The following is a 14,080-nucleotide window of genomic DNA, read 5'->3' as shown; positions in this document are numbered from 1 at the left end:
AAGCAGGCCGAGTACCACCACCACCTGACATCTTGTCCAAGCCCAGTTCCTCAGCAACTCCGGAGATAGGCTTGAACCACGCCAGCCTTTCATGTCACGTATTGGGAAACCGAAGCCCCCCCGGGCCAGGGTGACTTGTCCAAAACCACAAGCGGGTACAGTTGCGTGTGACAGACAAGGGCCACAAAGCGTCCTCTTTACTCCCAGTCGGGGTCTTTTGCCCCTAACCGGCACTTCCGCCTTCAAAGAGCTTAGCTGCCTCATCTGTAAAAAGGAAGAAAAGAATCTCCCGCACCTGTAATTTTCGGAAGACACTGAGGCAAAGGGGTGGCGGGTGGAGGAGTCTGCAAAACCCGGAACCACGCCTCCCTCCCGCCCTTTCGCCCTTGGGTAACTCCCTCAAGCTCCCACCTCCTTCCTCCTCCTCTTCTTCCGGACCCTCCTCGAAGGCCCGCCTGCCTTTTTCCGGCCCCTCCCCGAGGGCCGCCCCTCTTCCGGTCTTTCCTCAAGGACCCGCCCCCTCTTCCGGTCACTCCCCCCCCCCCCGAGGGCCCGCCCCTTCCCCCGGTTTTCCCTCCCAAGGACCAGCCCCCTCTTCCGTTGTCTCTTCCCGAGAACAACTCTCTTCCGGTCCCTAACTGAGGCTCCACCCCTTCCGCTGTGCCGTCGTCCGTCATCCCCATTGGTGGAAAATCCAAGCCGCCCTCGAGTTGCGGAGAGCCGTCCTCCAGGTTGTCTGTCCCCGGAAGTGATGCTCGAAAGGCCCTCCCCCGAGGAAGTGACGGCAGGAGTGCCCTTGACTGACGGGGAGGGCCGGGCCGTGCATCCCTCCGCTCGCGCTGCAGGGAGGTAGGAGGCTCGTGGGGGTGGCTCTAGGTGGTGTCGCGGCGGAGGCAAGCTCCGGGTCTGTTCCTGCGCTGGCCGGCGGCCGACCGGGCGAAGGCCCCGGGCGGGGGGACCTGTCCTCCGGAGGGCCGGGATCCCCGGCGGCGTCCGATTCCCCAGTCCTTCAACGCATGTCCCTTCTTTTTTATTCCCCCCACACACACTCCGGGTCCGGAACCTCTTGGTTCCCCCCACCTTGAATTGTTGCGATTCCTCTTTTCTGATCCTTTGATAACTCCCTTGTGCCTTAATTTCCCGTTAGAACACTCATTAAAATGAGTAATAAAGAATCTGCAGACGGCCTTGGGTTCCAGTGTTGACTCTCATTTAATAGGTTACTTTGGGCGTGTCACAATTTACCTGAGCTTCGGACTCTCTATCTGTAGTGTGAGCAGTACTGTAGAAACTTCCTCCTGGGTGATCTGGGAGAACTAAGGCCCCCTTGGCCCTTGGCAGGTTCTCCATGAATATATGTTCCTCCCTCCCTTCTGTTATAATTCTGAATATCCTGATTTCTCTTTTGTCATCAGCCCAATTTCCGAGTTGTGTTATGTGACTCCTGCTTTTTGATTTTCATTCTTCACTTACCTCTATTCTAGAAATCGTTTTTTTTTTAGGTTTATTTATTTTGAGAAGGAGAGAGAGAGAGAGAGAGAGAGAGCATGCGCCCACGAGCGGGGAAGGGGCAGAGAAAAAGAATCCCAAGCAGGCTCAGCACTGTCAGCCTCGAACCTGTCAGAACTTGAACCCATGAACCGTGAGATCATGACCTGAGCGGCAACCAAGAGAGTTGGTCACTTAAACACTGAGCCACCCGGGCGCCCCCTCCTCTAGAAATGTTACATATCATTTCCTGGAATTCTTCCGGCCCTGAATGTGGAGCCCCCCAGTTCTCCCCAAATACCTTTCTTTTCCTGCAGTGTTGACTTCTCGAACTGTTCCTGCCTCTTTCCCTCACAGATGGCTCAGCGACTTCTCCTGAGGAGGTTCCTGGCCTCCGTCATCTCCAGGAAACTGCCTCAGGGTCGGTGGGCACCCCTCACCTCCTGGGCCTTGCGGTGCAGTCCTGGTGACCTCACAGTAACACCCAACCAAGCCCGGTCAATATACACCACCAGAGTCTGCACAACGACCTTTAATATCCAGGATGGACCTGACTTTCAAGACCGAGTTGTCAACAGTGAAACACCAGTGGTTGTGGATTTTCATGCACAGTGAGTCCCAGGGGTCAGCAGAAGACTGGGGTGTTGCTCGGTCAGGTATTTACTGAGTACCTGCTGTGTCTCGTACCGTGTTCGATGCTTCTCAGATGTAGTCTCCTTACAAAGGCTGGTAAGACCCAGTCCCTGCCATCAAAGATTGAGTGCAGTCTGGTAAGACACACACTAGTAAACAGTCCTCAAAGCTTCCTGTCATTGGTGCTGAGAAACACTCACGTTCTGTATCTCGCTGCCCAAATGGCTGAGTCCCCTTCAGCTTGGACCAAAGCAGGAAAAATAGGGACCATCCCATCATCTGGTTTGTGGGGTATATATCAATTCCTGGCCCTGCGGATAGGTTGATGTTTAACATCTTGCCGCCCAAACTGGGAAGGGCTGGCAAAAAGTTATCAGGGTCCCCACAGTGATATCCCAGCACGCAAGGGACGGGCAGGGTTTTCTTTCCAGTGCTGTACAAGTGTGTTTTAGGGATAAATGCCTCTAGCCTTCTAATTGTTAGCTTGGCCTTCTCATTTCCAGACTTTGGGTCCTAAGCAGCCACCTGGCTACCAAAGAACTGGACAGACCTGGCATAGCCTGAGTTACAAGCTGGGAGGCCTTCCGGACAAACGTCAGGCAGATTGTTTTGCCTTCTTTCCCACTCTCTCTGACTCACCACATTGCCTTGGTCAGGCCGTGTGACCTCCTTGTGCCTCCCTTTCTTCTCACAATAGGAGATAAGCTCTTGCAGACTGGGTTTTTAGGTGTTGTGAGTTCCTTAATTGAAATCTCCGAAGGGAAAGCGTTTTCAAGGCTGAGCATAAAATAGGGGTCATCAGCCAGGGGTTCGTGGAAGGCGGAGCTTTCTACCTCCCCTGTATAGTGAGCACTCCAGAGAGGACTTCCCAAATGAGTGATAAATGGGATGATGCCTCATTTCCTTCGACGAGGAAGTAAGACAGTGAGCTTGTTCATTCAGCGCCTGGCACTGTCCCTAGTGCTCTGGAGATGACAGCCTGTTCCCAAAGAGCTCACCACCCGAAGGGGAACAGCTGTGATCGGTACCGTGCTAGCACTTGACGCGGGGCCTGTGGGATCCCAGGATAACCAGGGCTGGAGGAAGACATTTGGAACACAACCTCGGGTTGCAGTTCCCGTGCGCCGCTCGCCAGATCTGGGACCACGCACATGTTCCTTAGCTTGTGTGCTCCTCAGTTTCTTAGGAAGGCGTGTTCTTTTCCTTTGTGGGGCTGAGGGTTCTGGGCGGTAAACGCTGAGAAGGCCCTGGCGCAGTGACTAGCATGTCGTAGAAGCTCCCTAGCCACTGGTCTGTCCTCCCTGTAGTTGTGGGTCCGTGAAGCATCTAGAGTAACCCTGCAGCTTACAGAGTATGTTTATTCATGTTGCCTTAGTAGATTTCTCGTCGCTGCTTGGAGAGACATGGTCTCTCTTTCTCAAAAGAGGAAACCGAGGCCCCAGAACAGTGAGCTGATAGGTGAGGAGTCTTTGTTGGAACCCAAACCTTTTAACTTCACATCTCATATTTTTTTCTGTGACAGTGCAATTCTCTTATATCTATTGAAATAACCCTTATAAGAGTCTTCTGATGAAGACTGTGATTTAGAAGCCCGGGACCCCTGGAAATTCCCCCGCTGCAGAGTTCCGGCTTTATCATTTGACCTGTTGACATTACAAGTTAATATTCAAACACTGTAAACGGAGCTAATAAGGGCAAAAGGCCCCTCAGAAAGATGTGGGTCAAGGGAAGTTTCTGGGGAGGCAGTAAATCGATTGCTGAGCACTCTTGTGACTGGATGCTTCCTTTCTCCCCTTCTGAGGTGGTGTGGCCCGTGCAAGATCCTGGGGCCAAGGTTAGAGAAGGTGGTGGCCAAGCAGCATGGAAAAGTGGTGATGGCCAAGGTGGATATTGACGACCACACAGACCTCGCCCTAGAATATGAGGTATGAATCGGCAGGGGATTGCCACAGTGCAGCTGGTGTGAGGGGTGCTTGGGCCCTAGGATAGCAGGTGCGGGACACATCTTGGGGACCACCAGGCAGCCAGGAAGAAGTGTCTCGGTTTTTCCTAGAGCTCTCAGGAATTCAGAGCCCTTTGCAGATGTGACTCTGTTGACCCTCTGAGCCGCTTGTCTGTCTACCCACCTTTAGGAAGTGGAGTGTATGATCCAAAACACCAGGTTATTGTCTGAGTCCTGGGGCACTGACGCACTCCTTCGTTCATGTTTTCATCCACGCACATATTCCGTCAGCCGTCGTTCGGGAGCCGCGCAGTGAGCCAGGCATCCGTGATTCTGGCACAAAGAAGATGAACACCTTGTGTCCAGCACCCCTAGTCTAGCCTAGCAAGAGAACAACAGGTAGACAGGTCATTTCAGCGTACGGTGAGAGGTGCTGACAGCAGAGGTGCACAAAGGAAGAAGGGACTGATTGTTGGGGTCGGGGGAGGGAATGCTTCCGTTTTGGGGGACCTCTGACTGGGGCCATGAAGGATGCGCAGAGAAGAAAGGCCAAGAGCACAGCACACACTGAGACAGGGTAGTCTAATGCATTTGGTTGGTCTCTGTGTGCATTTAACAGATGTGTGTTCAGAGTCTCTTAAATGCCAGGTGCTGTTACTTGGTTGTCGATATGACAATGAACAAAGCTAACCCCCTCCCCCCCCCCAAAAAAAAGGGGATTGGCACACTTTTTCTCTAAAGGACCAGGTGGAACATACTTGAAGCTTTACAGGGCATTGGTCTCTATTGCAAAAACTCAACTGCCATTGAAAGCAGCCAGGGACAGTGTAGAAACAAATGGGCATACTTGTATGCCAGTAAAACTTTATTTACACAAACAGGCAGCAGGCTGGGTCTGGCCTATGGGATCCCTGCTTTAGGTAATAAGTGCTGTGGAAACAAATCAAGAAAATGAGGTGGGGCTGAACATGGGGCTGGGGAGGGTTTCTCTTTTTTTTAATGTTTACTCATCTGAGACAGAGTGTGAGTGGGGGAGGGGCAGGGAGAGAGGGAGACACGAAATCCAAAGCAGGCTCCAGGCTGCCATCTATCAGCACAGAGCCCAACGCGGGGCTCGAACCCACAAGCTGTGAGATCATGACCTGAGCTGAAGTCGGACGCTTAACCGACTGAGCCACCCAGGCGCCCCATGGGAGGGTTTCATTTTGGAAAGGGTGTGGGGGCACCTGGCTCGAAAGAATATGTGACCCTTGATCCTAGGGTCATGAGTCCAAGCCCCATGTCGGGTGTGGAGCTTACTTTTTAAAAAATAAATAAAAATAGAAATAAGTAAATAAAAAATAAAAGGGTGGGTTAGGGAAGGTCTCTGAGAAGCTGACATCCGAGCAAAGACCTGGAGGGAGGAAGGAAATGAAGCAAGCAGCTCTTTGGAAGAGTAATCTGAGGCAGAGCAGACATCAAATGCAAAGGCCCTGGGGTCAGGGTGAGCACAGTTTGCTCACAGAATAGCAGTGCCTGTGTGCCCGGAGCAGGAAATGAGTGGGGTGTGGGGGCATCTTCTGGGCCTCAGAGACCACAACAGCTGGAGAAAGGGGAGAGATGTACTGCGGCTGGATGGCCAGCGTGGGGAACTGAGCAGAGAGTGAGAGCACAGGCCACTGGGGGAGTTGACTGTGGCCAGACGGGAAGGGGTGCTGATCGAGTTTGTAAGTCCAGGCTCAGCGCCCCCCCCCCCGCCCCCACCCGAGCCCAGCTCAAGTCGAGATGCCGCCTCCAGCCAGTCCCCAAGGGGATGGGGATGCGCATAGGCTGGCTGCCGGCTGCACTGGGGTGGCAGTGATCCCCCCGCCAGGAAATCAGGCTGCCCCAACCAGAGGGAAAGGAAATAGATGCCGGGCAGGCAAAGCCACCGATGGTCACTGCAGATGAGTGAGGGGGTGTAGGACTGCCTGTGGCGCTGAGTGACTGAGGGCGCCTTACAAGGGCTGGCGCAGGGGAGAGGGATGAGTTACTACTTTGATGTTCTGTTTTGTCTTTTTTTTTTTTTTTTTTTTTTTTAAGTAAACAACGTCCCTATTTGGGGCCCGAACTCACAACCCTGAGATCAAGAGTGGCATGCTCTACTGACCGAGCCAGCCAGGCATCCCAAGTTGCTGTGTTTGAAAGCTCTCTCACGGAGCGTTCAGTCAAGGGGGTACTTACTGGCCATTCAGATGCCCCTACCTTTCTCCTACTTGTCCGTCCCTCCCCCAAGGCCCGCGGCAGCTGTGGGGGTGAGCTGAGGGCTGGAGCTCCCAGGACATTCCCAGGGCGAGGGGCGGGCATAAGATGTCTTCGGCTAACTCCTGCCGCCATGCCAATCAGCCTCAGCCAGTAGAACTTTTTAGCAGACATGCCCTCAGCGCCAGCCATGTTCCAGGAACCGTGGTTAACCGGTACAGATGTGAAGAAGAATAATCCGGTTCCTGCCAACAGGGTACCCCCCGGGTGGTGAGGTTCCCAAGACCACCCCCACCTGCATTCCAGGGAGCCTGGTGGTTAGGGCTGGGCACTGAGGTCCTGTGGTCAAGCCTGGAAAGTGTATGTGGACTTGGGTCCTCTTGTAGGACCTTCTCGCTCCTCCCTCTGTCCACTGTCCAGATCTCGTGGGTCACATCAGCTGGTCCCAGCCTCCTTGTTTTGCCAAGCCCTGTTTTGCCAAGGTCACTGCAGGGCTGAGGAAGCTCCAACAGGGACTTTCCTGACCCCCTTTCCTTCCTTCCTTCACACCTGTTCTTTTGGAGGAGAGCCAGAGGACGAAGACGTTTCAGCTGAGAGATCCAGGGTACCTCCCGGGACAGCTTCCTCCTTTTCCGAGTGTTGGATGAACATGTGGTAGCAACTGCTTTAAATGGTGTTCAGGGAGGGGCGCCTGGCTGCTCAGTCCACAGAGCATGTGGCTCTTAATCTCAGGGTCCTGAGTTCAACTTCCACGTTGGGCTTGGAGCCTACTTTTAAAAAAGGAAAAAAAAATTGTTTTCAGGGAATTTGGTCCCTCTCTCCAGGCTTTCCTGAACCTCCCCTCGTGCCCAGCACATGCCCTCGGGGCAAGTCTCCTCCCTCAGGCACCACACTTCTGCTTCGCTCAGCTGACCACCCTGGACCCCCACGGTCTCCCAAAGGACAGGGAAGGGAAAGACTCGGGGCTTCGGTAGTTTTAGGGTACCCCCCCCCACCACCACCACCCGATCGTGCACTGCCCTGGCTTGGCCAGACGAAAAGCTCTCTGCTCTCCGTCTCCTCGTCCCGGCTGCCTGGCTGGGCATTCCGTACAGACCTTGCCAGCTACTGGGGGCAGAGAGTGGATCCAGATGTGGACCCTCGAAGCTTTATGCTTTCCTCTGGCTTCACACTTGGAGCTGTTACTCTTTTATTTTCTCCTCGTATGGAGAAGGCCCTTTAAAAAGCATTAGGAAAACAGCCAAGTAGTTAATCAGGGGGAAAGTCAGCTGTCATCTTACTGCCCCAGATACAACCACTGTCACCATCTTGGGTGGTGTTTTAAACTCGTTTAAGGTTTCATTTGAATTATTTTTCCTTTTAATGTTTCGTATAACCCCATAGTTTACTGAGTATTACTATTTCATATTATTATGAATACGTAGCTAGAAGCGATCGTTACTGTATCTCCCCGCTTTGCAAGTATTCTAAATCAGTGCTTCGCAAACATGAATACGATCTGGGATGTTGCTTAAAAGCAGATTCTGATTCAGTAGGTGTAGGAAGAGCCCAAGATTCTGCTCTTCCGACCAGCTTCTAGGTGAGCACTGCCAGCAGCGTGGAAACAAACATCGAGAAGCAAAAGTTGGAAAGTCCTATGCTGACCTTCTGGGGGCGTGCAGGGGTCCCACCAGATGGTGTCCATCTCGTGGGTCTTGACAATGTACACGCATCCGCCATTACAGTTGTGTGCAGAATAGCGTCACCGTCTTACAAATCCCCTCGGGTTCCACCTTTTCCTTTTTTTGCCTCCTCCCCTGGTGCCCCTGACAACCACTGATCTTTTTTACTGTCCCCATAGTTTTGCCTTTTCCAGAACGTCATAGAGTTGGATTTGAGTTTTTCAATAATAGCTTTGTCCCAGAACCCTCCCGTGTCCAAAGGCTTCTCATTTGAAACGTGGAGTGTGACACCACCGGGAGCTTCCCAGGCTGGAGGCTGCCCGGCTGCCCGTTCATCCTCGCCCTGCTGGGACCCGGTAGCTCTTAGGCCAAGGGATGGCTCAGCTTGGTCACAGACAGCAAAATCAGACAGATCCCGCGACAGATCCCAGCTCCCGCCCTTCCTCATTCAGCGCTTGTGCCTCTGTCTTCTCTTCAGAGCGACCCCACCTCGAGGCAAGAATTTATGAGGTAGCCTACGCAAGCGGTTGGTGTCATTCCTGACCCTTAAAGGAGCCCCCAGTAGGTAGCAGCCTCGGTGACAGTGGTCTTTTCCTTTGCATCAGTTCTGCAGTTAGCTGAGGAGGAGGTGGCCAGCCTCCTGTGACATCTAGCGCTGTGTCTGTCCCTCAGTAGGTCCTCACAGGTGGAGGAGGTTGGGGGGGAGAAGGGGGAGACTGAGCAGGGACACCGAGCTCAGTCGCACAGGGCGAGCCACTGGGCTGCAGGTTGGTGGGGATGGACCACACACACACACACACACACCCCACCCTACCCTGAATTCTCAGGGCATCGGGTCCAGCCTGGAAGGCTCCCGGTGGTGTCACAGAGCAGGAGGAGAAGCAGTGCGTCTTCGCACGTCTGTTCATCTCTCTCCTGGCCCCTCGGTCCCTTCAGAGCTGCCAGAGTTGGGAGGGAAGCAGCATTCTTGGTCCGCCACGGCCCCTCTTGCACTTGGATCACATTCTGCAGGCGTGTGCCAAGGACCTGTGCACTTCCATTTAAGGCCGGGTTTACAAGCACCAGCCCCTCCTGATTTGTGAGCCAAACTCCGGATCCGCAAAGCCACCTCAGGGGAGGGAAGTCCCATCACACCCCAGGTACCACAGCAGTGTCCCGGAAAAACCGACTTCCCGCAAGCCCGTTGCTCTGTGCGCCTGTGCGATTTGGACTCACGCTTGGAAGAATGCCCTTGGTCAGTAATGACCAGGCCTCGGAGTGTCTGCGGTACAGCTGACCGCAGTGTGGCTGTGCGCGTGCGTGCACGCATGTGAACACACAGGTGTGATCGTGGTGGGACTCGTGAAGTTCTTGAAAACTGAGTCCCCTCCAGGCCCCACGGTGAGCGTCGTCCCGAGAGGACACGCGAAAGCAATCAGACTACTTCTCGTACGATGACACACAGCTTATTTATTTAGAGAGTGAGAGAGTACACGCGGGCAGGGGAGAGGCAGTGAGCAGGAGACAGAATCCTAAGCAGGCTCTGAGCTGCCAGCACAGAGCCCGATGCGGGGCTTGAACGCTCAAACCGAGAGAGATCATGACCTAAGCCGAAACTGGGAGTCAGATGCTTAGCCCACTGAGCCACACTTAGCCCCTGACACAGCTTTTATATTGGTTGAAGAAACGGGAGGGGAGGGGATGCAGTTAGTGAGGGCTTGAGCCTGGTGCCTCCGTTGAATGGCTGGATTTGAGGTGCCCTAGCTGCCCTCACACGCCACTAGAGGGCGCATAAGACCATAGCTCTGGGGGTGCGTGGCTGGCTCAGTCAGCGAAGTGTGGAACTTTTGATCTCTGGGGTTGTGAGTTCAAGCCCCCGCGTTGGGTGTAGAGATTACTTAAGATAAAACCTTGGGGCGCCTGGGTGGCTCCGACCTCAGCTCAGGTCACGATCCAGCAGTTCGTGAGTTTGAGCCCCGCGTCAGGCTCTCTGCTGTCCGCACGGAGCCCACTTCAGATCCTCCTCTGTCCCCCTCTGTCTGTCCCTCTCCTGCTCACCCTCTCTCAAAAATAAGCAAACGTTTAGAAATACATATTTTAAATTAAATTAAGTTAAAATTAAATCGTTTGGGGCACCTGGGCGGCTCAGTCGGTTAAGCATCTGACTCCTGATCTCCGCTCAGGTGTTGATCTCAGGGTCGTGACTTGAGGCCCTGCGTTGGGCTCCAGCCTGGGGATGGAGCCTACGTGTTCCACGCGTGCACACGCGCACCCCAAACGACTGGGTGTGCGGCCCGGCCGGAGCAAGTTTCTCTGGGCCCTGCCTGTGCCTGGAGACCATAAGAGCCACATTCCGGACCTTTGTACTTCGTGCCACCTCCCCTGCCACAGTCGTGAACGACAAGGACGGGAGCCAGTGGTCGGGCCACGGGCAGTGGCACGCGTGGTCAGCCCCCTGCCGGATGGGTCTGAGGAGCATATCAGCTGCCACCGCGTCAGCCCCAGGACAGCCCTCAAAAGGGCCGGGAGGGACTAACCGGAATAGGGACTTTGTCGTATTACCTGCCGCGTTTGTCCACCCAGAGCCAGTTAGCGGAGGTCAGGGTCTGCCACACAGTCGGGAGCGAGTGGTAGCACCGCCCGAGGTATGAGCTCGGGCCGCTGTGGCCTGCGGTTCTCTTGTAAGTGACCCGCGCACGGTGTGAACGTTCTAACCCCGAAGTCTGGTTTCCCGAGATGACTCACGGGCAGGATGCGCTCAGAATCCCGAAGACGGGGTGTGTTTGTGTAAATTGCTGTTGTTACTTTGTAGTTAACATGTGTAAGAAAAGTCTGTTTATCTTGTTCTGTGTATCCATTTTTTTAAAAAATGTCTACAAACGTCAGGCAGGGAGCCCAGGCGGCAGAAAATGCTAGATGCCAGAGTGCAGCGGGCCTCATTGACATGCCGTGTAATCTGCACAGGTCCCCCGAGGGAACTTGAGAAAATGCTTCACAGGCCAAGAATGTTGCCCCCGACCCCCCTAATAAGTAAACATCGGATCGTGTGTAGCCGAGCCCCTCCTCCCACGCTGTCTGGTCGGAGTCCGTGAGTTTCTGGACCCTGCTAACCGGCCACGGCAGCGAGCCGACGTGGCTCCTGCAGTAGACTTTTCTACCATGCTCTCTGCAGCCACCGTTTGTTGAGCGCCACTGCATACCAGGCCCTCTGCCAGGTCCTAACACTCGATGTGCCTGCCAGGCGCAGGGCACCATGTGCATTATCCCACGCAGCCCCCAAGCCCAGCACGAGTGCCGCCGGTGGCTCCGTTCTGCCGATGAGGACACGGAGACAGTGATGAAGTGGCTCCCCCAGAGTGGCCGCTTCCAGAGCCTGAGCTCCTGACCACTCAGCTTTGCATCTGGATCGTTTGTCCTAAACCTTCAAGGGAGATCCTTTGGTCCCCGTTTGACAGAAGAGGGCACCGGGGCCGTGGAGGTGGCGCAGCCTACCCGCGAGGGGCCAAGCCAGGCCACGGACCCCAGTCTCTGGGTCTTCCCTCCTCGGGAAGCTTCTCCGGGCTCCTCAGCTACGCCCCGCCCCCAGCCCCGGCCTGCAGCTGCACGGACGGGTTATTTTCATCTCTCCTGTCATTGCAGCCAAACCACTGGGCCAGTGAGTCAGTCGTGCGGTTGGGGGAGGAAGGGGACCGCGGGGAGCCTGCAGTGGAAAAGTCTCCCCGGCGGGTGAACCTCCAGGCCCCGCAGGACCCCTGCACCAAGAGGAGGGGCCGCGCCCGCCGCCTGGGCCGTCAGTGCCCCGCGGGAGCCACCGGCCTTCTCCACAAAGGCTTGGGAGTGGCGGTCGAGAGGAGTTCACCTCCCTTTGTCTCCTGCACCCAGGTGTCCGCCGTGCCGACCGTGCTGGCCATCAAGAACGGGGATGTGGTGGACAAGTTCGTGGGCATCAAGGACGAGGACCAGCTGGAGGCCTTCCTGAAGAAGCTGATTGGCTGACACGCAGGGAAGAATCCTGGTGGCCCTTGCCCACCTGGGCCCCGGGGTTCCAGGAGGATCCCCGCTACAGCTCAGACCTTCTGTGCTGGCCCTTCCTGCCTCCTCCCTTCTGTCCAGCCCCTGTGGACCCGTGCTTTGGAGACCAGGCCCCCAAACCCTGGGAGCCTCCGGGGCTTCCGGGCCGGCTGACTGCCACTGACCTGGGGACAGCCGTCTTCCCGCCCACTCTCTCTTGTCTGCTCCCACCAGGGCTCGCCTCGGTTCCCCCAGGATGCTGGAGAGAGCCCCAGGCCAGCCAGCCCGCGGTGCGCCGGGCCAATGGCGGCCGCGTGTCCCTGGCCCCTTCCGATCTGCACCCCGGTGCCTGGCCCATCTGCCTCCTGCAGTTTTTCTTCCCTGCTGCTGTTTTGTAAAAAAGAAGAAGGAAAAAAGAAACCCAAACAAGTGAGAGTAATATATAATTCTCTCATTTTTTGTAGGTCTGTAATAAAGAACTTTATGTGATCCCTTCTACCTCCTGCTGTGAAGAACAGACCCTGGGCCCCACACTAAATTACCCTGTAGCCACCGCCCCCCACCAAAGAGCCACCTTCCTTCCTTCCCAGGCACGAGGGCGGAGAACATGCACTGGGCAGAGGGAGGGGGGAGTCAGGCCCCTGCCTCTGGAAGCCTCACTGTGAACAAACCGGACCAATAAAGCCAGGGTTTGCTCTGTCGAGCTTCTGTTCTGTCTGGGCTCCAGGAGCACTTGTGTCCCCTTCCCAGGCTGGCCTGCTGTCCCTGCTTCCTCTGACTCTCCGCCACCCTCTTGCCCTTGGCCAGCCTCTCCTGTTACTAACAGTGCTGTCAGTCGTGGCCGCTGTCCTGGTGCCACCTTCACACACAAGGCAAGAGGGCGCTTCCTGTCCCGTTATGCAGATAAGGACACGGGCTCATAGGGCGCAGAGCCCGGGTTTGTACCCAGGCGTGGTTGCCCCTGGAGTCTGGGCTCTTACAGCCGATCCCCTGGATGCTTCTAGCGCTTCCGTCTCTGCCAGTGGGCACAGGGCCACTCCCGCGGCAAGCCTGGCCCCCTGAGGGAGCTGGGCTGGCTGTTCCCTGTGTGTGCCACAGGACCTCCTCCGCCTCGGCCAGCCTCTCCGCCCCTTCCTGTTCCCGGCTCCCCTCGGCCCGCGGAGCAAGGTGCCAGCCCAGAACGCCCGCCCTCTATCTCCCTCCTGGGGCCAAACAGCCCTTAGGCTCAGTTGCCCAGCCAAGGCGCCGGCATCCTGGGAGCCGTGGGCGCTCAACACCGGGGGTACCCTTGCCCTCGGCTGTGGGGTGCTGTGACCACTCCTGTGTGCTTTGTCCTCGATGGCTCTCGTGTGCCTATTGAAACCGTGTGAGCACCACCTGGGGAAGGCCGCTGTGGCGGAGGCAGGAGAGCCGGGCCGCCCCGGGAGCGGCCAGAACCACAGACCGGGACCTGTCACAGGCGTGCGGAGGCCAGATAAACCAGCACCTGGCAGTAGCGGAAGGAGGCCAAGGGCCGCGGGGCAATGGGCAGTAGCAGCCAGTGCCCGGAGGGCGCTCACGGGGCGCCGGGCCTCGTTCTGGGCTCCTGACCCCTCGGTGGCCGCACAGGGTTAGCGTCCTCGTCAACATTCCCTTTTACACGTGGGACCGACTCAGAGGTTGAGGCCCTTGTCCAAGATCACGAAGCCCACGGGCCCCTGGGCCAGGGATCGAGGCGGGGCAGGCTGCACCTGTACCTCTCCTGTCATCCTCCAGAATGTAGCGTATGATCTGAGTCCCACAGCCCACGGGGCAGACGGGCCGGGTGGCGGCTCACTTTACAGAAGAGGCGCTGATGCAGACATTGAATAACTTGCACAGACGCCCGGTGAGTAAGGTGGGGGCGGGCAGGGCTCGGAGTTCAGGGTCGGGGCGCCTTGACTCCCGCGCCCGGGCCCCTCCCCACGTGCCCCGCTGCCACTCCTTAAAAGGCGCCCTCTGCCAAGCACTTTCCACACTCATTACCTCACTCCATTCCTCTCTCGTGAGGCAAGCACTATTCCCAAATTACAAGTGCAAAAGCCAGTTCGGAGAAATTGACTTACCCAAGGTCATGTCTAAAAAGTGATGATGCTGGGGTGCCTGGGTGGCTCAGTCGGTTGGGCGT

The 14,080-nt window shown here is 56.1% G+C and overlaps 1 protein-coding gene across 1 annotated transcript; it reads left to right on the top strand.

The window, feature by feature from the left end:
* Positions 1 to 722: 722 nt before the first annotated feature.
* TXN2 (thioredoxin 2) lies at positions 723 to 12,635 on the top strand. Its single transcript, XM_049626263.1, has 4 exons — positions 723 to 849; positions 1,846 to 2,099; positions 3,923 to 4,046; positions 11,806 to 12,635. Exons 2-4 carry the CDS (start codon positions 1,846 to 1,848, stop codon positions 11,917 to 11,919), a joined length of 492 nt encoding a protein of 163 aa, XP_049482220.1. The 5' UTR covers positions 723 to 849; the 3' UTR covers positions 11,920 to 12,635.
* Positions 12,636 to 14,080: the final 1,445 nt, after the last annotated feature.

This window comes from Panthera uncia, chromosome B4 (assembly GCF_023721935.1).
Source record: "Panthera uncia isolate 11264 chromosome B4, Puncia_PCG_1.0, whole genome shotgun sequence".
In the NCBI taxonomy this organism is placed as follows: domain Eukaryota; kingdom Metazoa; phylum Chordata; class Mammalia; order Carnivora; family Felidae; genus Panthera; species Panthera uncia.
Note: the sequence above shows the minus strand (reverse complement) of the source record. Positions and strands in the feature narration are given on the sequence as shown.